This window comes from Chiloscyllium plagiosum, unplaced genomic scaffold (assembly GCF_037043375.1).
Source record: "Chiloscyllium plagiosum isolate Xiang-an unplaced genomic scaffold, Cpla_swu_hap1 HiC_scaffold_8, whole genome shotgun sequence".
NCBI classification, from domain to species: domain Eukaryota; kingdom Metazoa; phylum Chordata; class Chondrichthyes; order Orectolobiformes; family Hemiscylliidae; genus Chiloscyllium; species Chiloscyllium plagiosum.
The window spans coordinates 15,220,760-15,246,971 of NW_028270146.1; the positions used below are offsets into that span (position 1 = coordinate 15,220,760).

Here is a 26,212-nt window from a genome sequence, read left to right on the forward strand (position 1 = left end):
TTGCGAGCTTGTGCCTGTAGCATGTTCCATTCCTTACATCTTTGTACTTCTTCCAAGTGCAACACAAAACTTGGCTGGACTGAGGTACTGACACATCAAAATATTTATATTGTGGAAACTGTAAAGTATATGTATTATATGTGTATACATATATATTAAAAGTTGTTTCTAAAGTGTTTGGAATGGCCTCTTTTCCTCTCCTTTCGCTGTGCCAAAGTCACTGAAGAAAATTCCATAAGATGACAAGTAATGGGTTAAAACTTCTACAGTGTTGGGGTTGTATAGGGATTTCCTGATCTCCTGGTGTAACATTGAGTTAAGATTGTCAGAAATCTAGGAAAAACAGACCTTTATTCGACTTCTAGAAGTTTGGGAGAACTCCCTGAGCAAATTCCCTTCCAGTGATGTCTACCTCACTCATTTTTTACAAGTCAGTATTGAATTTGGGATGAACCTTCAATATTTTACTAACTTATGGTAAGGAGTGAAAGTCATTAAAAGGGAGCGCCTGTACCCTATTATTTGGTGAGATTTTAGCTGCCCTGTAACCTCCTTCCATCTCCCCTTCTTTGACAAGGTGGCCTTGGAGTGATTCAGGAGGATGTGAAGCTTTGTTTGATGGTCACTTGAATGCTTCTGCACTGAACTTAGAGTGTCAGTGATGCCATTGTCCACGTTGGAGAGGGTAAAGGGTTGTTGTTGCGTGTAAATGCGATTCTTGATCTACCCAATTTTCAGCTTTGCTGGCTTGTTAGCCATGACTGATACAAGAATTCTTACAGAGTTGATCATTTGTGTTGGCATGACATTTTCATGATTAAACTTTTGCCATAACACAGCCCACTGATATGCCAATATCCCTAAATGTACTATGAGGTAATTCATAGGAGTAGGAACAGGCCATTCAACCCTTTGAGCGTGATCGATAAAAGGTCAGTGCTCCAACAGGCTGGAAGACTACCACAGAGTGAGACTCTCATAGTGATGCAGAGGTCAACGTAGATATATTCAATCCAACCTACCCAAATGGACTGGACTGGAGGTGAGATTATTTCCATCAGGAATGTAAAATAACTTGGTGCTAAGTGAATTTGCAACATTTTCAATCTTTTCTACTGAGGTGCACATGGTGGTTCAAATTCTTTATGGAGACTCATTTCTCACTGTCAGTTCCTCGAATTGGAAACATTTTGGCAATATTTTCAAAGTCATTGGAAAACAAAAAAAAATGATGACGTTGATGATTCAGGTCCCCATTCTACACCCAGTCCAGGACATGCCAGGATAGATTAAGTTCAAGTCAGCACCCCCTCCCTCAGCATTCCATCTGTATATGTTCCACTTGGCAAGTCATTGAGAATGGAGTAAAGTGAAAGGGCTTTGTACATCAGAGTCCACACCTCAACGTGACATGTACCAGATGGAGGGCTGTGACATTTTTTTGAGGATTCAGAAAACGGTCTGTGCCTGACGTTTCTAAAACTATGCTGGTTGGTTTAGTACCTACAACCACCCGAGTGAGAAATGGTTATCTTTTCAACTACTCACAGCAGGAAGTTCACGTCAGTGGAACAAATTTTCGTCAGGTCTGGAAATGTGTTCAGCCCGGTGTTAAAAATGCCCCTGAAATTGGAGCAGAAACAGTTGACAGGTTAAAAGGTTTTAATGTGTCCATTCTGTCTGCAAAAGCACCTGATATATGATTACACAGATAAGGTACACTGTACAAGGGGAGGGGGCCACTCAGCCCACACGATTCATGTCAGTGGTCAGACTTCCCTTCAGCCTCTTCCAATCGCTCCTCAACTAGACCTAGTACGGCAACTGCTCTGGCAATGACTGCAAGAAACTACAGAGAGTTGTGAACACAGCCCAGTCCATCACACAAACCAGCCTTCCATCTCTTGATTCTACCTATCCTTCCCACTGTCTCGGGAAAGCAGCCAACATAATCAATGATCCCTCCCAACCCGGTTATAATCTCTTCCATCCTCTTCCATCAGGCAGAAGATACAAAAGTTTGAAATCACATACCAACAGATTTAAGATAAGTTTCTTCCCTGCTGTTATCAGATTAATGCACAGATCTCTCATGTATTAGAGTTCACCTTTCTCTGCACCTTCTCTGTAACTGTAACACTATATTCTACATTCTGTTCTATTACCCTGATGTACTTATGTAAGCTATGATTTGCCTGGTTACAATACTGTTCACTGTATCTCAGTACGTGACAATAATAATTCAAATCAAATCTAATGAAATAAAACATTGTATTTCTTTCTCACTAATATGCTGTGTAACTTCCCTTAGACTATGTGTCTAGAGAATCCACTCCAGCGACACTCTCTCTCTCTGGTAGTGAATTCCACAATCTCACTACTTGATTTGGATAAGGAGGTTCATTGTTGAATATTTTATACTGACCTCTGATGCTGGGGCTGGAGCAGCTTTGGGCTTTACCGAGCCTGATAGTCCGTTAGGGCTGAAGTCCCAATGAGGGGCAGTGGGCAGGAAATGATCACTGTAGCCTCCACTCCCAACCTAGGTCACCCCTCACACACCCACACAGATCGGATTTGCTCTGTGATTGGCTGGGCGTTCCCTCTCTGCTACCCTGCAGTATAACGTGGACCTCTGTTGAGGTAGCACCCCAGCTTGAGGAGTCCCCGAGAGTTTCCAACTTGCCTCAGCAGCACCCATCGTGGGTTGGGGGAGGGGAGCCCAAGGCTGCCAGCTCTCTGTTTGGACCGGCTAGCTGCCTTCAAAATCCTCATGTTTGTCCCACAATCGTCCGATTTGGCCCAAAGTCTGTCTCATTTCCCATTTCAGAGCGGACTCAAAATGTAAGCATGCCAAAGGCCTCTCCCCAACTGGACAAAGGCCCTCCCTAAAAAGTGCCAGTGTGGCAAAAATACTCTGTCTTTAAAGACAAATCAAACTTAAAAGCATTTGTAATCATTAAGCACCTAACTACAAGAGCTTCCCTTACCCTAGAACCATCTACCAGAAATACCCAAGCATTCGATTTTACTTTTCTATACTTACAGGTATTTCAGAACTGGGAGATTCTTGAAAGCATCTGTTTCAATGTGACTCAAGCTCTTTGTGTTCCGTATCTCTCTGTTTTAAAAATAAATGAGTTATTGGTGCATTCTGTTATTGTAGTTTATCCTCTCTTCATTTCCTCCTCTGAAGGAGCAGTACAGGTCAGAGATTGCAGCTTGTACGATCTCTGTGAGACTGTGATCAGTATGGATCAATGACAAGTACTGTATCAGTCAATCAGTAACATCTCAGCCTAGACTGTGAATGTTCTCAGACTATGTACTGCGTCACAGACAATACCAATCCAGCCCTTACCCTACTTCAATACAAGTCCACTTTCCAGCAGGGATTGGAAAATGTGATCGGGTACCATGATTCATTTTTAAAAAAATTCATTTGTGGGATGTGGGTGTTGCTGACTGGGCCCAGCATTTATTGCCCATCCCTAGTTGCCCCTTGAGAAGCTGGGGGTGAGTTGCCTTCTTGAACTGCTGCAGTCCACCTGCTATGGTTTGTCCCACAATGTCCTTAGGGAGGGAATTCCAGGAGTTTGACCCAGCGACAGGAAAGGAATGGTGATATATTTCCAAGTCAGAAAGGTGACTGGCTTGGAGGGGAACGTAAAGGTGCTGGTGTTACAAGTACCTGCTGTCCTTGTCCTTCTAGATGGAAGTGGTTGTGGGTTTGGAAGGTGCTGTCTGAGGATCTTTTGTGAACTTCTGAAGTGCATCTTGCAGGTAGTAATGATGTGGAGGCGTTGGTGTTGGACTTGGTCAGAAGTCACATGACACCAGTTTATAGTCCAACAGGTTTATTTGAAATCACAAGCTTTCGGACTGTTACTCCTTTGTCAGGTGAAGTCACTGTTCACCTGACAAAGGAGCAGCGCTCTGAAAGGTTGTGGTTTCAAATGAATCTGTTGGGCTATAACCTGGTGTCATGTGACTTCTGACCTTGTAGATAGTAGTGAGTATCGATGGTGGAGGGAGTGGATGTTTGTGAATGTGGTACCAAACAAATGGACTGCTTTGACCTGGGTGTGTCAATCTTCTTGAGTGCTATTGGAGCTGTACCCAGGCAAGTGGGGAGTATTCCATCAATCTCCCGCCTTGTTCCTTGTAGATGGTGGACAGGTTTTGGGGAGTCAGGAGGTGAGTTACTCACTGCAGTATTCCTGGCTCAGTTGTTAGTGCACTTACCTCTGAACCTCTCGGTTCAAGCCTCACTCTAGGACTTGAGGATAATGAAGACTAAGATCACAGCAGCAGTCCGGAGGGAGGGCCGAACTGTTGATGATGCTGTCTTATAATGAGATGGTAAACTGAGGTCTCACCCCGGTTGGATGCTTATCCAGTTCTGGGCCCCACCTTCTTCAAAGGATAAGAAGATAGCACAGAAAAGACTCACTGGTTGTAAGAATAATGAACTTCAAATGGATTGGGCAGTTTGGATCTGCTTTCCTTGCAAAAGAGGAGATTTGATAAAGGTTTTTGAAATCACAAGGGTCCAGACAGTGTAGACAGGGAAAAACTATTTCCATTCATGGAAAGAAAGTGAGGCATAGGTTTAAGATAGAAGAAGTAATGGGGATATGAGGAGAAGTAGTTGGGATGTGGAATACACTGTCTGTCAGTGTGATGGAGGCAGGTTCACCTGAGGTTTTTAAGAGAGAATGAAATCATCAACAGACCTGGAAGAATGTTTCGGGTCATAGGGAGAAAACGGGATAGCAGCACTCAGTAACTCAGTAACTTTCAAAGAGCTAGCACAGACTTAGTGGGCCAAATAGTTCCTTTTGCGCTGAGCAAGGGGACATACTGTTAGGTCATTTTGTCTCGCACTCATCAGGAGAAAATGAGGACTGCAGATACTGGAGGTCAGAGCTGAGAGTGTGGTGCTGGAAAAGCACAGCAGTCAGGCAGCATCCAAGGATCAGGAGAATCGACATTTCGGGCAAAAGCCCTTCAGCCTTGGTTATGAATTAGTTTTAAGAAACGTCTTGAAAGGTCAGAGAGAAAAAGACAGAGAGAAACAAAAAAAATGGTGGGATTTGCAATCCAGAACGTAGGCCTCAGGTCACAATAGTGAAGGTGATTCTGACTGTCAGGTCCACTCTTACATCTCAAAATTAGAGGGCTCTGGCTTCAAACCTCGCTTGAGAATGTGAGCGGGAAATCTGGGCCACCTCTTCAGCCCAGTGGTGAGGGAATGCAGAAGTGTCAGAGGTGCAGTGCTTCCAAATGAGACACTGCATTACGTTCTGCCCTCCTGTTCCAGAGATTGAGGTAGATTGGTGAAGATCATATGAAGAAGGGCAGGAATTTCCTGCTGGTGCCCTACGCAACGTGTCTCCTCAATCAACATTGCCCACAAAACAGGGCAAACAAATCGGTCACCTTGGTTTTCTCTGTGGGATCTTGCTTTGCACAAACATGGCAATGTAAAAATTACACACAGGGCATGGTTTACCCTCTCTAGAGGTGGTGATGACATGAAACATTTGGTTGAGTTGGCTCTAGATAGAAGCTCACTCCCTTCCTGACACTTTAACTAATTCCGTTCTGAGCATAAGGCCCATGGGTGAGCTTCTGAATCTGCCACAATTAAGGCCCTAAAGTGGCCATGTCAGGCCCTCAACTTGCCATCTCCCTGATCTCCTGTCTTCCTGGAAGGTAAAAAGGTAGCGAGGTGCAGGATTAGTATGGCACAGTGACCTCTGGCTGAGTTCAGGCTGGGGTTACAAATGCCCCCAGTTTGAGGTGGCAAACAGAAGCCCGGATTGGGTGGGAGGGATGGCAAAGGGATGCTCCTTCCTCTGATCCTCTTCACCCCACCACACTGCAACACTCTTCACGTGAGAAGAGTATAAAATGCAATCTTCGCTTTCTTCTGCGCTGGAACATTTCTGGACGAGTGGACTTTAGGACCCAGAACCTGTTGGTCTCTGATTGATGGGCAGTTTCTGATGACAGTTTGGGGGGCGGGGGGGGGCGGGGGCATTGGCTGGCATTCAGGCTGGACATTTTGCCCAGGAACTTGCCCATTCTCAGCGAATGGACGGGTCTCTCCAGAGGTGGGGGTGGCTCTTAGCCATCAGTAAACACACCGGGCCCCAACACTTTGGGAATTTCACCCATGGGCTGAAGCACTTTGCAATGTTTCTGAACAATATGATCCTGCAAAAATAATCCTAAATCTTACCGGTTAACTACTTTACTATAGTGCCGTAGATCCGTTCTCGTGCAATCCAATGTTATAAGAAAATCGCATAATAGCAGCACCATTTATAGTAATGGGGCCTGAACCACATTTAAACCAATACACTTTAAAACTTCATGATTTAGAAACAGTGTTCCCGATTTGTCAATCACAGTATAACAAAATTCACATTAACGAAACACATTACAGCAGAACGGCCTGTATCTAATGCCCACTCAAACATCATGAGAAAGGAAAAGAAAAAGCCGGAAGGCCACAAATGGATTCGACACTTAGAATATGCACAAAATGTAGCATTGGATTCACTCACTGCTTTATACCAAGCGAGATTTAGAGATCAAACAGTTGCCTGAGGCTTGAAATCCTGCAAGCTGTTACGCTTTTCAAGGTTCTTGGGACTTTGTTCATTTGGGAAGAGAAGGAATCTCTTAATGCCCATCAACGTTGCCTTTGTGAAGTCAGTGCTAAATACGATGGCTTCTACTCTCACTATAAAAATACTGCACCAGGAGGAGGCCATTCAGCCCCTCAAACCATTACGAATTTTAAGTGAATCTGTGTCTCAATAGCATTGCCTTTATTGGTCAGTGTATTGAGTACAGGAGTTGGGAGGTCATGTTGCGGCTGTACAGGACATTGGTTAGGCCACTGTTGGAATATTGCGTGCAATTCTGGTCTCCTTCCTATCGGAAAGATGTTGTGAAACTTGAAAGGGTTCAGAAAAGATTTACAAGGATGTTGCCAGGATTAGAGGATTTGAGCTATAGGGAGAGGCTGAACACGCTGGGGCTGTTTTCCCTGGAGCATCGGAGGCTGAGGTGTGACCTTATAGAGGTTTACAAAATTATGAGGGGCATAGATAGGATAAATAGACAAAGTCTTTTCCCTGGGGTGGGGAAGTCTAGAACTGGAGGGGATAGGTTTAGGGTGAGAGGGGAAAGATATAAAAGAGACCTAAGGGGCAACTTTTCATGCAGAAGGTGGTACGTATATGGAATGAGCTGCCATAGGAAGTGGTGGAGGCTGGTACAATTGCAACATTTAAAAGGCATTTGGATGGGTTGGTTGTGCTACTCACAGAAACGCTCTTTCTGAAATTTTCAATGTCCCATGACCCTCCCTGGCAATTTTGGGTTTAGAGAGACCCCCACTCCCCACCCCCACCATTGCCATACGTGGTGTCACTTTTCACATTATTGGGGCCAGTAGCCTCAGGAATCATATACTCACATGTGTGTAACTTTATCCAAATTGAAGAATGCATGTGCATCCACTTTCTGAAGTACTGCATCAATTGAAATGTATCTGGAAGGGAAATGGAAAAGATTTACAAGGATGTGAATGGGGTTGGGAGTTTTGAGCTACAGTGAGAGGCTGAATAGGCTGGAGCTATTTTCCTGGAGCATTGGAGGCTGAGGGATGACCTTATAGAGGTTTATAAAATCATAAGGGGCATGGATAGTTTGAATATCAAGGTCTTTTTTCCCAGAGTAGGGGAGCCCAAAACTAGAGGGCATAGGTTTAAGGTGAGAGGGGAAAGATTTAAAAGGGATCTAAAGGGCAATTTTTCACGCAGAGATTGGTGCATGTATGGAACGAGCTGCCAGAGGAAGTGGTGGAGGCTGATATAAATACAGCAATTAAAAGGCATCTGGATGTGTATATGCATAGGAAGGGTTTGGACGGATATGGCCAAGTGCTGGCAAATGGGACTAGATTAGGTTAGGTTAGGATATCTGGGCAGCATGGACGAGTTGGACCAAAGAGTTTTTTTTAGAATTAGAATCCCTACAGTGTGGAAACAGGCCCTTCAGCCCAACAAGTCCACACTGACCCTTCGAAGAGTAACCCACCCAGATCCATTCCCCTACATTTACCCCTGACTAATGCACCCAACCCACACATTCCTGAACACTATGGGCAACTTAGAACGGCCAGTTCACCTAATCTGTACATCTTTGTGGGAGAAAACCGGAGCACCTGGAGGAAACCTCATACAGACAGTCACCCAAGGCTGGAATTGTACCCGGATCCCTAGTACTGTGAGGCAGCAGTGCTAACCACTGTGTCACCATTACATTAGATTCCCTATAGTACTGAAATAGGCCCCTTCGGCCCAACAAGTCCACACTGACCCTCCGCAGAGTAATGCACCCAGACCCATTTCCCTACCCTATATTTACCACTGACGAATGCACCTCACACTGTGTGTAATTTAGCACAGCGAGTTCTCCTGACCAGCACATCTTTGGACTGTGGGAGGAAACTGGAGCACCCGGAGGAAATCCACGCAGACACGGGGAGAACGTGCAAACTCCACACAGACAATTGCCCGAGGCTGGGATCAAACTCGGATCCCTGGTGCTGTGAGGCAGCAGTGCTAACCACTGAGCCACCAAGCTGCCGTCTGATTCCATGCTGTACATGGAATATGTACTATGATTATGATTCTAATTGGAATGTAACCATTAAAATTGGAGAGGTAGCCACTTTTTTCTCAATTGCCACATTTAGACAAATACTTGAATGTTCACATTCCTGTAATTTCACACATTGCCTTGACACAAGATTAATTTCTATCTTCCTTTTCTCTTCTCTCCAAAAGTTCCCATCCCATGAAACATGAGCTCACATCCCCAGAGGCAGTGCCACTACCACCACATCTCTGTCTCTTTCTAAAACTATAAGATCTGATGTGTCACACCATAAGATGTAAGAGCAGACACAGATCAATCAGCCCATTGAGTCTGCTCCGCCATTCAATTAGATCATGGCTGATCTCATCATCTTCAACTCCACTTTCCTGGTTTTTTCCATAATGTTTAATTCCCTCACTAATGAAAAATCTGTCCACCTCAGTCTTGAATATACTTAGTGACCCGGCCTCAACAGCACTCTGTGGTAATGAATTCACTCTCGTCTAAGAGAAGAAATTCCTCCTTATCGCTATTTTAAATCTTTACTCTGAGATAATGCCCTCTGGTCGTAGACTCTCCCACGAGGCCAAACAACTATCATGGTATTCAAACAGATGAAAGACTTTACAGGCAATCAATTTTTCTATGTATATTTTCAGTTACATCACACTGTAAATTTTTGCTATAAATTGTGTTAGGATTGAACCCTCCACTATCACCTGATGAAGGAGCACCGCTCCAAAAGCTAGTATGCTTCCAATTAAACCTGTTGGACTATAACCTGGTGTTGTGTGATTTTTAACTTTGTACACCCCAGTCCAACACCAGCATCTCCCAACCATTGTGCATTTGCCTTGTCAAATTCTGTCAGAATACTGTATCTTTCAATAAGGTCATCTCCCATTCTTCTAATTTCCAATGAGTACAGTCCCAACTTGCTCAATCTCTCCTCATAAAACAATCCCTCCATACCCAGGATTAACCTAATGAACCTTCTTTGGACTGCATCCAATACCACAAAAGTTTCATTTTCTTCCTAAAGCTCTCTGTCTCTCTCTTTCTCTCACTCTCCCTCTACCTCTCACTCTTCTCCTTGTTGTTGAAGTTCCTGACTTATGCCATGCAAGAGAATCACAAATACCTTCTCACACTGGTATGAGTTTGAATTTGACCAACCCTCTGAGAATGGTCTAGGAAGCTAAGAGCAAGCCTGTAGAATTTGGGAGGGGAGGCAGGGGGGTGGGGATATAATGTTCTTGCCACATTACAATCCTACCTGGAGTGGGACACCAGCCGGATCTCCCTCCCAGAGGTCAGCTAGCTGTGAGCTACTGACGGAGCCAATGAAGGTCCTCCTCCTGGCCTTGCTGGCGGTTGTCGAGTGGCTGGGAAAGTCTTCCCTTGCTGATTCAATTAAAGCGGAAACCCTGACAGACTGTATGAAAGAGAAGGCCGTTTCTGTGCTGTGACACACAGTGACCATCCACAGTCTATGATTCATACCTCCAGCCATCTCCTGAACAATAATCGCAAATCATGCTTGATTTCTCTGGCGTAAACATTCATCAAGTCACAAGGTGAATCATCACAGAATATTATGTCTGACAAGTGGGGAAATTTATCAAAGGAAACAAGGTTGGGAACACTGATTTTATCAGATCAAGTTTTCATATTCACCATGTCCACTCTCTCCTATTGCATCAATTTCAACACAGTTGCCCAATGGTTAGCGCCAGGGACCCAGGTTCAATTCCAGCCTCGGGCGACTGTCTGTGTGGAGTTTGCGCATTCTCCCTGTGTCTGCGTTATGGTTAGAGTGAAGGTTAGTGTCAAGGCTTGGGATATGGTCAGGGTGAAGGTTTTGGTTAGGGTTAGGGGTTGGATCAAGGCTCAAGTTATGGCTAGGGTTAACATTACAGTTGGGGTTAGGGTTAAAGTTAGGGTTTGATGCTGCGAACCTGTTCTGGATTCTTGCTGCCTTCCAGGGACATTGTGGTACATGAAGTCCAGGAAAAGGCCATTCGGCCCTACTGTCTTGTGCTGATCAAGTCTCCTCCTACCCCACACAACCCAAATCTACCAGTATATCCTTCTGGCCCTTTCTCCCTCGTGTGTCAATCTACCTCTCCATTTATTTGAATCTATACTATGTATTCCCCTCAGACACTCCTTGTGGTCGTAGATTTTACATTTTCAATGTTCCCCTGAATGTTTATCCTGAATGCCCTATTTTGTTTAGGGCTGAATCCCATACGCGATTATGTTGGACCCAGGATTTACTGTGAGATGACGGGGTTTGACTGTGGGAAATAGTGTAGACTGGGTGATAACAGATCAGGCGTGCAGGAGGAGGCAGTGTCCTAGTAGTATTATCACCTGATTATTAATCCTGCAATCCAGAATAATGTTCTGGGGACCTGGGTTCAAATCCTGCCACGGCAGATGGTGGACTTTGAATTTAATTTTAGTAGAAATGAAGAAATAGGCAGAATGAACACATGGCTTGACAGACACTGTAGGAGGGAGGGGTTCAGATTTGGTGGGCATTAGGACCGGTTCTAGGGGAAGGTGGGATAGTCTACATCTGAACCAGACCGCAACCAATGTCCTTGGGGGAGTTTTTGCTACTGCTGTTGGGGAGGTTTTAAACTAATGTGGCAGGGGACTGGGAACCAGAAGAGAAAACATGTAGGCAGTGAGGCGGAGACTGGGGACTGTAAGAATTATGAAGATAGCATTAATAAAGGGAAGAATAGGCAGAGAGCAGGTGAGCGCAAAAGAACTGGTGACCTGAAATGCATCTACTTTAATGCAAGGAGTATAGCGTGTAAGGCAGATGGACTTAGGGCTTGGATTGGTGCCTGGGAGTATGACATTATTGCCATCACAGAGTCTTGGTTGAAGGAAGGGCATAATGATTGGCAACTAAATGTTCCAGGATATAGACATTTCAGACAGGACAGTGAGGGAAGTAAAAGAGGGGGTGGAGTTGCATTGCTGGTCAGGGACGATATCACGGCTGTGCTAAAGGAGGACACTGTGGCGGTCTTGGGTAGTGAGACATTATGGGTGGAGCTGAGAAATAAGAAGGGTGCAGTTACATTGTTGGGGCTGTATTACAGGCCTCCCAACAGTGAGCGTGAGGTAAAAGAACAAATAGATAAACAGATTATGGAAAGGTGTAGAGGCAATAGGGTAGTGGTGATGGGAGATTTTAATTTTCCCAACATTTACTGGGATACACTTAGTGGAGAAAGTGAGGACTGCAGGTGCTGGAGATCAGAGCTGAAAATGTGTTGCTGGAAAAGCGCAGCAGGTCAGGCAGCATCCAAGGAACAGGAGAAACGATTCCTGAAGAAGGGCTTATGCCCGAAACGTCGATTCTCCTGTTCCTTGGATGTTGCCTGACCTGCTGTGCTTTTCCAGCAACACATTTTCAGCTGGGATACACTTAGTGTCAGAGGTCTGGATGGAGTAGAATTTGTATGAAGCATCCAGGAGAGTTTTCTAGAGCAGTTTGTCAATAGTCCGACGAGGGAAGGGGCCATTTTGGACCTGGTACTGGGGAACGAGCCAGGATAAGTGTTAGAAGTTGCATTGGGGATTTTTTTGGGAACAGAGACCACAATTCTGTACGTTTTACAATATTCGTAGATAAAGAAGAGAGTGGTCCTAAGGGAAGAGTACTAAACTGGGCCAAGGCCAATTATATCAAAATTAGGCAGGAGTAGGGAAATGTGGATTGGACACAGCTATTTGAAGGGAAGTCCACATTTGAGATATGGGAGGCTTTCAAAGATAGGTTACCTGCAGTGCAGGATAGGCATGTCCCATTGAAGGCAAAGGATAGGAAAGGCAAGATTCGTGAACCATGGATGACAGGAGAAATTGTATGACTAGCCAAGAGGAAAAGGGAAGCGTACATAAGTCTAGGCAGCTGAGGACAGAACGGGCCCTGGAGGAATATCGGAAGAGTTGGACAACTCTTAAACAAGGAATCAAGCGGGCTAAAAGGGGTCATGAAATAGCCTTAGCTAGCAGAATTAAGGAAAATCCCAAAGCATTTTACTCTTATGTAAGAAGCAAGCGGCTAACTGGAGAAAGGATTGGTCCACTAAAAGATAATGAAGGAAGGCTGTGTGCCGAAAGTGAGAGAATGGGTGAGATTCTGAATGATTACTTTGCATCAGTGTTCACTGAGGAGAGGGACATGATGAATCTTGAGATTATAGATAGAGGTTTGATTAGTCTGGATCACGTTGGCATAAGTAGCGAAGGTGTGTTGGGTATGCTAGAGGTTATTTAGGTGGACAAATCCCCAGGACTAGATGGGATCTATCCCAGGTTGCTGAGGGAGGCGAGAGAGGAAATAGTTGGGGCCCTGACAGATATCTTTGTAACATCCTTAAATACAGGTGAGGTGCCGGAGGACTGGAAGGTTGCTCATGTTGTCCCCCTGTACAAGAAGGGTAGTAGGGATATTCCGGGTAACTACAGACCAGTGAGCCTGACATCGGTGGTGGGGAAGTTGCTGGAGAAGGTACTGAGAGATAGGGTCTATTTATATTTGGAAAGGAATGAGCTTATCGGTGATGGGCAACATGGTTTTGTGTGGGGGAGATTGTGCCTTACCAACTTAATAGAGTTCTTTGAGGAAGTGACCAAGTTGTTAGATGAAGGAAGGGCTGTTGATGTCATATACATGGACTTGAGTAAGACGTTTGATAAGGTTCCCCATTGTAGACTAATGGAGAAAGTGAAGTCACATGGTGTGCAGGGTGTTCTAGCTAGGTGGATAAAGAACTGGTTGAGCAACAGGAGACAGAGAGTAGTAGTTGAAGGGAGTTTCCCGAAGTGGAGAAAGCTGACCAGTGGTGTTCCACAGGGGTCAGTATTGGGGCCACTGTTGTTTGTAATATACATAAATGATCTAGAAGAGGGCACTGTTGGTATGATCAGCAAGTTTGCAGAGTAGGTGGGACCTCTACAAGCAGGATGGTCTTCATCTGAACCAGAGGGGTACCAATATCCTGGGGGGGGAAATTCGCTACGGCTTTGGGGTGGATTTAAACTAATCCAGCAGGGGGATGGGAACCAAAATTGTAGTTCGAGTATGAAAAGGTTGAGAGTAGGGAGGTCTAAAATCAGGTTTCAGGGACGCAAGATGGCGCCGGCAAGCAAGAAGTTGGTTTGAAGTGTGTCTACTTCAACGCCAGGAGCATCCAGAATAAGGTGGGTGAACTTGCAGCATGGGTTGGTACCTGGGACTTCGATGTTGAGGCCATTTCGGAGACATGGATGGAGCAGGGACAGGAATGGTTGTTGCAGGTTCCAGGATTTAGATGTTTCAGTAAGAACAGAGAAGATGGTAAAAGAGGGGGAGGTGTGGCATTGTTGGTCAAGGACAGTATTACAGTTGCAGCAAGGATGTTTGAGGACCCGTCAACTGAGGTAGCATGGGCTGAGGTTAGAAAGAGGAAAGGAGAGGTCACCCTGTTGGGAGTTTTCTAGAGGCCTCCGAATAGTTCCAGAGATGTAGAGGAAAGGATAGCAAAGATGATTCTCGATAGGAGTGAGAGAAACAGGGTAGTTGTCATGGGGGACTTCAACTTTCCAAATATTGACTGGGAACACAATAGTACCAGTACTATAGATGGGTCAGTTTTTATCCAGTGAGTGCAGGAGGGCTTCCTGACACAGTATATAGACAGGCCAACAAGGGGCAAAGCCACATTAGATTTGGTACTGGGTAATGAGCCCGGTCAGGTGTTAGACTTGGATGTAGGTGAGCACTTTGGTGATAGCGATCACAATTCTGTTATGTTTACTTTAGTGATAGAAAGGGATAGGCTACTAGACTGGGTGGGATTGAGGTTCACAAGGAAGGGGTATTAGAAATCCTGCAGTGTGTGAAAATAGATAAGTCCCCTGGGCCGGATGGGATTTATCCTAGGATCATCTGGGAAGCCAGGGAGGCGATTGCCGAGCCTTTGGCATTGATCTTTAAATCGTCATTGTCTACAGGAATAGTGCCAGAAGACTGGAGGATAGCAAATGTGGTTCCCCTGTTCAAGAAGGGGAGTAGAGACAACCCTGGTAATTATAGACCAGTGAGCCTTACTTCAGTTGTTGGTAAAGTGTTGGAAAAGGTTATAAGAGATAGGATTTATAATCATCTAGAAAAGAAAAATTTGATTAGGGATAGTCAGCAAGGTTTTTTGTGAAGGGTCGGTCATGCCTCACAAACCTTATTGAGTTCTTTGAGAAGGTGACCAAACAGGTAGATGAGAGTAAACCGGTTGATGTGGTGTATATGGATTTCAGCAATGTGTTCGATAAGGCCCCCCACAGTAGGCTATTGTACAAAATGCGGAGGAATGGGATTGTGGGAGATATAGCAGTTTGGATCAATAATTGGCTTGCTGAAAGAAGACAGAGGGTGGTGGTTGATGGGAAATATTCATCCTGGAGTCCAGTTACCAGTGGTGTACCGCAAGGGTGATGTTGGGTCCACTGCTGTTTGTCATTTTTATAAATGACCTGAATGAGGGCGTAGAAGAGTGAGTTAGTAAATTTGCAGACGACACTAAGGTCGGTGGAGTTGTGGATAGTGACAAAGGATGTTGTATGTTACAGAGAGACATAGATAAGCTGCAGAGCTGGGCTGAGAGGTGGCAAATGGAGTTTAATGTGGACAAGTGTGAGGTGATTCACTTTGGTCGGAGTAACCGGAACGCAAAGTACTGGGCTAATGGTAAGATTGGTAGTGTAGATGAGCAGAGAGGTCTCAGTATCCAGGTACACAGATCCTTGAAAGTTGCCACCCAGGTTGACAGGGTTGTTAAGAAGGCATACAGTGTTTTAGCTTTTATTAATAGAGGGATCGAGTTCCGGAACCATGAGGTTATGTTGCGGCTGTACAAAACTCTGGTGCGGCCGCACTTGGAGTATTGTGTACAGTTCTGGTCACCGCATTATAAGAAGGTTGTGGAAGCTTTGGAAAGGGTTCAGAGGAGATTTAATAGGACGTTGCCTGGTATGGAGGGAAGGTCTTACGAGGAAAGGCTGAGGGACTTGAGGCTGTTTTCGTTGGAGAGAAGAAGGTTGAGAGGTGATTTAATAGAGACATATAAGATAATCAGAGGGTTATATAGGGTGGACAGGGAGAGCCTTTTTCCAAGTATGGTGACGGTGAACACGAGGGGGCATAGCTTTAAATTGAGGGGTGATAGATATAGGACAGATGTCAGAGGTAGTTTCTTTACTCAGAGAGTAGTAAGGGTATGGAATGCTTTGCCTGCAACGGTAGTAGATTCGCCAACTTTAAGTGCATTTAAGTCGTCATTGGACAAACAAATGGACGTACATGGAATAGTGTAGGTTAGATGGGCTTCAGATTGGTATGACAGGTCGGCGCAACATTGAGGGCCGAAAGGCTGTGCTGCGCTGTAATGTTCTATGTTCTGTGTTCTATGACACAAAGATTGGTGGAGTGGCAGAAAGCATAAGAGACTGTCAGAGAATACAGGAGGATATAGATAGACTAGAGAGTTGGGCGGAAAAGTGGCAGATGGCTTTCAATCCAGAAAAATGTGAGGTGATGCATTTAGGCAAGTTTAATTCTAGAGCGAATTATACAATGAAGAGCCTTGGGAAAAGTTGATGGGCAGAGAGATCTGGGAGTGCGGGTCCATTGTACCCTGAAGGTTGCTGCACAGGTGGATAGAGTGGTCAAAAAGGCATATAGTATGCTTGCCTTCATCGGACGGGGTATTGAGTATAAGAGCTGGCAGGTCATGTTAAAATTGTACAAGACATTGGTTTGGCCGCATTTAGAATACTGTGTCACCACATTACCAAAAGGATGTGGACGCTTTGGAGAGGGTGCAGAGAAGGTTTACGAGGATGTTGCCTGGTATGGAAGGTGCTAGCTATGAAGACAGGTTGAGTAGGTTAGGTTTATTTTCATTAGAAAAAAAGGAGATTGAGGGAGGGACCTGATTGAGGTTTACAAAATCATGAAGGGTATAGACACGGTGGACATAGACAAGCTTTTTCCCAGGGTGAAGGATTCACTAATGAGAGGTCACGCTTTCAAGGTGAGAGGTGGAAAGTTTAAGGGGGATACACGCGGTAAGTACTTCACACTTACCGCGTGAAGTGGTGGTGGGCATTTGGAATGTGTTACCAGCAGAGGTGGTAGAGGCAGGCACGGTAGATTCAATTAAGATGCATCTGGACAGATGCATGAGTAGGTGGGGAGCAGAGGGATACAGATGTTTAAGAATTGACCGACAGGTTTAGACAGTACATTTGGATCAGGTCAGGCTTGGAGGGCAGAAGGGCCTGTTCCTGGGCTGTAAATTTTCTTTGTTCTTTGTTCACCTCCGCATTATTTTCATCCCCACCTTTGTTTGGGGAGAGATTTGAGGAAGAACAAGTTCAGCGTCCTGGCCCGAGGCTAATCCTCAGCCAGCATTACTAAAGCAGATAAACTGACTGTGTGTCTTATGTCTGTCTGTAGGAATTTCTTGTATTAACACTGCTTGCTAACTTTCCATCCATTACAACAGTGAATGACAACACTGTTGGCCATTAATTGTGGGATGTGAAAAATGTGAAAGGCACCACAGAAATTCCTGAGCACTTTAGGAGATAACAGAAAATGGGAGGGTGAATTGTTGGCTTAGAGGTCAGCAAATATATGTTTGATCAGGTGTGGTCTAGGGTAAAGGGAGTGATCAAAAGCCTAATAGTGTGTCACAAATACTTACATCCTCGAAATGTTTGGGAGGTTTGTAAAAGCTTCAGCAGGAATGGTCTTGAGTTGAGTCTCCATGAATCGGCTGTTGAAAAGAAAGATTTTTTTTAATAATGAAGTTTTGCTGACAACGATGATAACACTGAGAAAACCATTGAAAACTAACATTTCGCTCACAGAGACATGCTGGAGAAACTCAGCAGGTTTGGCAGAGAGAGAAAAAGAGTTTGCTGCCCATTCTGCTCATTGTATTTTCTCCCTTCATGAACTTGATCAGTGCTTGACATTGTCTGTTGGGAAACTGTTTGGGATTGAGGCATCTCTCTGGGTCCATCACAACCACCTTCATCATCCACAGATCAGCGGGGCCCCCTGGTGGTCTCCTGGGATGTTCTACACAATGCTTGCCACTGTGCTAAACCAACAATAACAATCCGCATTCATGGAGCCTCTTTCATGCCTCTTGCAGTGTGACATTCCAAGGTGCTTCACAGGAATGTAATCCAAAGTATTGTGCATAAAGAAATATTAGGACAGATGACCAAAACCTCAGTGCAGGAGGTAGGTTACATCTGCAAGAGGCAAAAGTGGTTTAGGGATGGAATTCCAACTTTCATGACATAGAGACTTGTGCTTCAGGGTGGTGTAGGTTGGGGACATCCCAGTCACCAGTTGCCCAAACCATATTTCTGACATTACGTTGACACTTGGTCACCATGACATGGAAGATATCATTGTAAATGTTTGAGTAGCACCAATACAGCTTTAAAGAGTAATCCTAAACCTCCATTTAAAATTTCAAATCCTTAATTTCAAATCTCTCTATGTCCTTGCTTCTCCCTAACCTCCTTCAATTCTGGCCTCTTGCACATCCCTGACAGACCTCAATCCACCATTGGTTTCCATGCCTTCAGTATCTAGGTTCTCTGCTCTGGAACTCCCTTCTTAAACCTCTCCACCATTCTCTTTTTTAGATTAGATTAGATTACAGCGTGGAAACAGGCCCTTCGGCCCAACAAGTCCACACCGAGCCGCCGAAGCGAAACCCACCCATACCCCTACATTTACCCCTTACCTAACACTACGGGCAATTTAGTATGGCCAATTCACCTGACCCTGCACATCTTTGGACTGTGGGAGGAAACCGGAGCACCCGGAGGAAACCCACGCAGACACGGGGAGAACGTGCAAACTCCACACAGTCAGTCGCCTGAGGCGGGAATTGAACCCGGGTCTCTGGCGCTGTGAGGCAGCAGTGCTAACCACTGTGCCACCGTGCCGCCCAATAAAGAAAACCTGCCTCAGTTGTCGAACATGAAATTTATTTTTCCCTCTTTATCCAAAATTTATCTCCTTGCCCAGACCGTTGATCACATCTCCTTATGTGGCTCAGTGTCAGATTTTGTTTGACCATATCACAACAAAGTGCCTCGGATGTTTTACCACATCAATGGTGCTACATAAATACAAGCTATTGTTTATAAAGAGGATGATTAGAAGTTTAGATTTCAAAGTAAAGAAGGAAATGGTTAAAGAGGAGAGTTCGGTGGATTATATAGAACATAAAACAGTGCAGCGCAGTACAGGCCCTTCGGCCCTCGATGTTGTGCCGACCCATGAAACCAATCTAAAGCCCATCTATCCTACACTACTCCGTTCTCATCCATATGTTTATCCAATGACCATTTAAATGTCCTTAATGTTTTAGTCCACTACTAAAATATAGAGTTAACTCGTCATTCTTTATGTAGAGAATGTGATCCCTCTGATCACCCCAAGCACTGACTGACCATATCCATGCCTCAGGCTGGTATCAGTGGCTGACCTTTACTGACTATGCCAGGGCCCTCTGACTGAGGGTTATCTCGATTGACTTGACTGAGGCCTGTTGACCATCATGCTGACCACCACTGCATTTTCTGAGGTTGAGTGAGTCGCTATGTAGATGCAAGTTCAAACCATACATTATTGTTTATAGTCGCACACATGCCTTTCTGTTCTGTACAAATCCATGTTGAAGGAAATAGTTGGTGTTAGAACTCAGGGCTGGATGTTGTAGGCAGAGGTAGCTACTTGAAAAGGGTTGTGTATATATAGCATCTTAAACCGAAGTCATGCAGCAATGATCTCTGAGAATCTCTTTCATCAACTCCACCTTGCCTGGTGTCAGTAGAGAATAAGTGCTTGCCTGAATTTTCAAATTGTGCAAAAGAGCCTTTGACTAATAATTTATGGAACAGCGCTGCTCTGTTACAACTGAGTGCTGCATGTTGACAATAGTTTCCTTGTGCAAAGCACTGGCACTCTGTCCTTCCCCCTCTCCACACCCATCCATTTCCATGAAGACCTTCTGTCTTCAGATGTCTTTTAGCCTGAGGAAAGTACAGCCTTCCCTCAGAGCAAAGACACCGAATGTTAACAGTGAACTCTTTGTCTCAACCTTGCAACTGCAGTCATTTACAATCTCTGAGATAGGTGAACTTGTTGTGGACAGGCTTCAATGTGTTATTTCAGAACATAAGAACCATGGGGTGGCATGGTGGATCAGTGGTTAGCACTGCTGCCTCACAGCGCCAAGTACCCAGATTTGATTCCAGCCTCGGGCGACTGTCTGTGTGGAGTTTGCAGATTCTCCCCATGTCTGTGTGGGTTTCCTCTGGGTCCTCTGATTTCCTACCACAGCCCAAAGATGTGCAGGTCAGGTGAATTAGCCATCCTAAATTGCCCATAGTGTTAGGTGCATTAGTCAGAGGGAAATGGGTCCAGGTGGGTTACTCTTCAGAGGGTCGGTGTGGACTTGTTGGGCTGAAGGGCCTGTTTCCACACTGTAAGGAATCTAATCAAAACCAGGAGCAGGAGTAGGTTAATGGTGCCTCACGCCTGTTCTGCCACGAAATACAATCATGGCTGATCTCATCTCAGCCTTAACTCCACTTTCCTGCCTGTTCCCCATAATCCTTCAACTCATTAAAAACCTGACTTTCTCCTTAAATTTCCTCAATGTCCCGGAATCTACCACACTCTGGGACAGTGAATTGCACAGATTCATGACGACTTGAGAGAAGTAATTCCTCCTCATCCCTGTTTTAAATCTGCTAGTCCTTATCCTAAATCTATGACCCTGTCTTCTAGATTGCCCCACAAGGAGAAACATCCTCTCTACTTTGTGAATCCCCTTTAGCATCTTATATACCTCAATTAAATCTTCTCAATTAGATCTCCTTCCCATTCTAATGAGTCCAGCTTTGAACTGCTCAATCTCTTCTCATAAGACAAACATTTTGTCTCTGGAACCTTCTCTAACTGCTTCCAATGAAGTTGCATCCTTTCTCAAGTAAAGGGACCAAAACTGCATGCAGTACCCGAGGTATGGTCTCGCCAATGCCTTGCTTCAACAACACTTCCCTACTTTTATACTCTATTCCTTTAGCAATAAATGCAAATGTTCTATTTGCTTTCCTTATTACGTGTTGTACCTGCAGACTCACTTTCTCCAATTCCTGCCCTAGTTTACCCAGATCCCTCTGCACTAATGTTTTGCTCCATCTTGATAATACACTGCTTTTTATTCTTCCTATCAAAATGGTTAATCTCAAACTTATCCATGTTCAAGTCCATCTGTCAAATTTTGTTCATTCACCTAAATTTCCTTATCCATTTGTAATTCTTTTATTGCTTCATTGTGGCTTACTTTTCCACCATTTTAGTGTCACTGGCTATAATACTTTCTATTCCCAAATCCAAGTCTCAACATAGGTTATAAATAGTCGGGGCCAGAGGATTCAACCCTGTGTCACCCCACTCTGTTTTCTGTTGGTTAGCCAATCCTCTATCCAAGTTAATAAATCACCCCAACTCCATATGATCTTGTCTTATATATTACCTTTTTGTGGGGCACCTTGTTAAATGCCTTCTGCAAGTCCAGATATTCTACATTTACAGGACCCTCTTGAACCATTTTGAATACTAAATCTTCAAAGAACTCGGGCAAATTAGTCAAACCCAAATGATTTACCCTTCATTAAACCATGCTGACTCTGATGTTTGATAATGGACACCAACAATTTCCCAATGACAGTGTTGACTCGAAGGGCCGAATGGCCTGCTTTCACACTGTAGGGTTTTCATGAAACTGTCAATGGGCTCCCCTTTATCCACAATACACATTACTCCTTCAAAGAACTTGGATACATTGGCTTAACATGATGTCTTTAACCATGCTGACGTTTCCCAATGACCTTGAATATTTCTAAGTGCCCAGCAAAAGCTGTTTAATGATTGATTCTAAAATCTTCTCAGTCACAAACGTAAAGCGAACTGGCCTATAGTTTTGGTTTTCCGTCCCACTTCCCCTGCCTTCCCTTCATGAATACAAAGGTTACATTTGTTACTTCCCAGTCTGATAGAACTTTTCCTGATTCACCAGCAATTTGGAAAATTAATACCAACGCACCTAACGTCACACTACCTTTCATGACGCTAGGATGAAGGCCACTTGCCAACCTGCAGCTCCATCAATTTGTGCAGTATCACTTCCATGGTGATTGTAAGTCCACCACATCCCTCTCTCTCTTTCACCTCTTGATTTACAGCTATTCCTGGAATGATTTTTGCATCCTCCATAGTGAAGACAGAAGCAAATATTTGTTCATTACATCTGCCATTTCTTCTTTATTACTTTTAACTCCCCATCCTCACTCTTCAAAGGACAACACTAAGTTACTTCCTCTTCTCTTTCCTAAATACGTGCAGAAACACTTGCTTTCTGTTACATTTCTAGCTTGCTTTCTCTCATTACCAGATTTCTTCCTCCAGATTAACCTGTTAGTCATTCTCTGCCATTCTTTATATTCTGGCCTGAACCTCATCTTTGTGTATTTATATGTTTTTTCTGCCATAAGTTTAATGCTTTCCCCAACTTCTTTGTTATCTCTGGTTGGTAGGTCCTCCCTTCAGAATTTATTTCCTTAGTGGGAATATACATACACTGAATATTTAGAAATATTCTTAAATTTTTATCTGCTCTCATGTCTCTGTTGATCCGCCTCCAAGCCTAGTATCCCAGATACTTCAGCTAGCTTAAATTTCATGTCCCCATAATTACACTTATTTATGGTTAAAATATGAGCCTTAGTCATAATCTTCTCCCTTTCAAACTGAATACAAAACTCAATCATATTGTGGTTGACATCTGGGGCTGCCTTTACTCTATGGTAATTAATTCATCCTGTCACATGAAACAATACCAAGTCTAATGTAACTTGGTTTCTGTTTTGTTCCAAATATGCTGCTCAAAGGAATTCTATGGAATACTAAACCCACTTCACATTCAACAACAGAGCCTACAAACAAGTCAACAGAACACCTATGGGATCACCAATATCAGAGCTCATTGGGGAAGCAGTAATGCAGAGACTTGAACAAGCTGCCCTCCCATCTATCCGACCGAAACTTTGGGTCCGCTACGTGGATGACAGCTTTGTTATCACAAAACAGAATAAATTAGATGAAAAACACAACACCATCAATAATATCCTGGCAGGCATCAAATTCACAAAAGAGAAGGCGAACGACAACAGACTCTCATTCCTAGACGTGACAGTTGAATGTACAGTTAATGGAGAGCCTCAAACTAGCGTCTACAGAAAAACAACAAACACAGACCAAATACTTAACTTCAGAAGCAATCATCCCAACACCCCCAAACGGAGCTGAAACAAGATATTATTTCAATGAGCTACATCACACTGCAGCACCCAAGAACGACAAAAAGCAAAAGAAAAATATCTATACAACGTTTTCAAGAAAAACGGGTACCCAATAAACACAATCCGCCAATTCCTCAGAAACAAACCCAAACAAGCAGACAAAGCACAACCAAAAACTATAGCCACATTACCGTACATCAGACATATCAGAAATGACTTCCAGACTACTCAGACCCCTTGGCATCATGGTAGCCCACAAACCTACCAACACACTTAAACAACGAGTAATGAACCTAAAGGATCCATTAGATACTACCAGCAAATCTAACGTCATTTACAAGATACCATGCAAGAAATGTAAAAAACATTACATCAGACAAACTAGCAGGAAACTTGCCACCAGGATGTACAAACACTAGCTAGCCACCATGAGACATGAACCTCTCTCACTAGTTTCTATACATACAGATAAAGAAGGACAACTCACACATCCTAGGACAGACAAAACAGAGACATGCACGAGAATTCTTAGAGGCACGGCATTCTAACCAGAACTCCATCAATAAACACCGATTTAGATCCTATCTACCTTCCCTTGGAATAAAAGAACTGTAAATGACATCACCCACCTGAAGAAAGCAAGACCTATAAATAGAGAGGCAGGACATACCATCAGCGCTTCACTGGAGACTCTCACTGATGATGTTACCTAGTATGGTGACGAAGCGTCTGAAAACAAGCCTTCCAGCTTATCATCAATCTGAGCTACAAATCTTCTCAAAAATCGCTAACTAAACCAAACTACTATTACCCAGTCCGACATTTCCAGTTTTATGTGTAGATTAAAGTCACCAATGACTTCTGCTGCCCCTTTATCACAGACACCCAATAATTTACGGCTTGAGGCACTTTCTCCCATCTCCTTACCCCAACCCCCACACACCAGGCCTTGTTATCACATAGTCTGCTATTACACACAATCCATTGTTAGCCACTAATTGTCTACATTAGTAGCTATTCATTCCCCAAGCTGATCAGTAACCACTCCTTTGTCTGTCCAACTTCAAAACCAACTATTTCCTAGCTACCATCAGTCCTGAGGAAGGTCACTTGACCCGAAACATTAACTCTGATTTCCCTCCACAGATACTGCCAGACCTGGTGAACTTTTCTAGCAATTTCTGTTTTTGTTTCTGATTTCCAACATCTGCAGTTCTTTCGGATTTATTTACACAATATTTCATCTTGTATATTTTGTCCCATGTTGTGATTACTGTTAGCGGTCCTGAATATCACTGTCACTAATGACTTCTTTCTCCTGCTGTCTCTCATCTCCACCTAAACTGATTCCACATTCTAATCTCCTGAACCAAACTCATCTCTAACTATTGTAAAATAGTGCTACCTTTATAAACAGTGCTAACCCCTCCACCTTTACCTGTTCTTCTTGAACGTAATATATTCCTCAATATTCAGGACCTAAACCTTGTCACCCTGCAGCCATATCTCTGTAATAACTATCAGATCATATTTATTTACCTAAATGTGCCCTATCAATTCATTCACTTTATTATGAATGTTATGCGTATTCAGAGTGAGACTACTTTTGCCTTTCTGTTATAGTTTTTTTTTAGATTACATAAAGTGTGGAAACAGCCCCTTCGGCCCAACAAGTCCACACCGACCCATCAAAGCGCAACTCACCCAAACCCAATCCCCTACATTTACCCCTTCAACTCACACTACGGGCAATTTCCCATGGCCGATTTACCTAACCTGCACATTTTTGGACTGTGGGAGGAAACCAGAGCACCTGGAGGAAACACACGCAGACACAGGGCGAATGTGCAAACTCCACACAGTCAGTCGCCTGAGGCAGGAATTGAACCCAGGTCTCTGGTGCTGTGAGGCAGCAGTGCTAACCACTGTGCCACCGTGTCGCCATTACCTTGTCTAGATTTTTGGTGAATGCTTAGGTTTTCTTTTCTCTATCCACTACTACTTTCTCTTAACCCTCATTCCTAACATTACGATTTTCCTCTTCTGTTGCCTCTAGTCTGACGTGCCATCTATTTGACACAGTGTCCACACTTCATGACTATAAATTGCAAAGTCCTTTATAACAGCAAGTTATCCACTGTTTACTGTTTTTGCTCTCTTACCTGGTCTTAAAATGTTAAATTGCAAAGCAAGATACACAAACTGAGCTTATATAAAGAGGACGGATTTCATGGGAAGTTCTAGAGAGTACTGGAAAAGTATTTTGCCTTTATCAGTCAAGGCACACATTATAAGAGCAGGGAGATTATGTTGGAGCTGTTCAGAACTTAGGTTAGGTCACGGCTGGAGAATGGTGTGCAGTTCTGGTCCGTGCACTGTAGGAAGGATGTGATCGCACTGTAGGGGGTGCAGAGGAAATTCACCAGGATGCTGCCTGACTTGGAGCATTTCAGTGATGAAGAAAGGCTGTTTTCTTTAGAGTAGGTTGAGGGTGGAATCTGTTACAGGTGTATAAGAAATGAGGTGCATGGACAGAGTGACTAAAAAGCAATTGTTCCCCTTCGTCAATAACAAGGTGGCATAATTTTAAGATGAAAGGCAGGAAGTTTAGAGGGGCTTTGAGGAAAGATTCTTCACCCAGTGGATATTGGAATCTGGAATGCACTGCCTGGGAGGGTAGTTGAGGCTGAATCCTCACAATCTGTAAAAAGCACTTGGATGAGTACTTGAAGTGTCATAACATTCAAGGCTACCAGCTGCCTGCAGGAAACTGGGACTAATGTAGCTGTCATGTCGCTTTAGTGGTACAGATGTTTTACTTTTTCTTAATGTTTCCATTTATTATCTGATCTTTTTTAACTTCAGGCCAGATGGCCTACTCCTGTTCCTATTTCTAATGTTCTTTGATGGAAGGTGTCTTCTCCCGGACTGGGCCCAGCGAAGAGGAGGCTTCCAGCTTGGTGTGGTGGTCTCGGCCTTGCTTGGTGGTCTCGGTCTAGCGTGGTGGTCTCGGTCTGGCGATCTCCAGTTGTGATGGCCTCAAACTGGAGGGACGGTCTCT

General features: G+C 44.0%; 1 protein-coding gene across 1 annotated transcript in view; it reads right to left on the bottom strand.

The window, feature by feature from the left end:
* The window catches only part of tshr (thyroid stimulating hormone receptor), an 86,010-nt gene that overhangs the window by 42,473 nt on the left and 17,325 nt on the right, over positions 1-26,212 (bottom strand). The window contains exons 2-5 of the mRNA XM_087989468.1: positions 17,457-17,528; positions 7,496-7,570; positions 3,047-3,121; positions 1,549-1,623 (exon numbers count right to left, since the gene is read on the bottom strand). Of these exons, the coding sequence (XP_087845594.1) occupies positions 1,549-1,623; positions 3,047-3,121; positions 7,496-7,570; positions 17,457-17,528 (297 nt within the window). The remainder of the gene's footprint in view (positions 1-1,548; positions 1,624-3,046; positions 3,122-7,495; positions 7,571-17,456; positions 17,529-26,212) is intronic.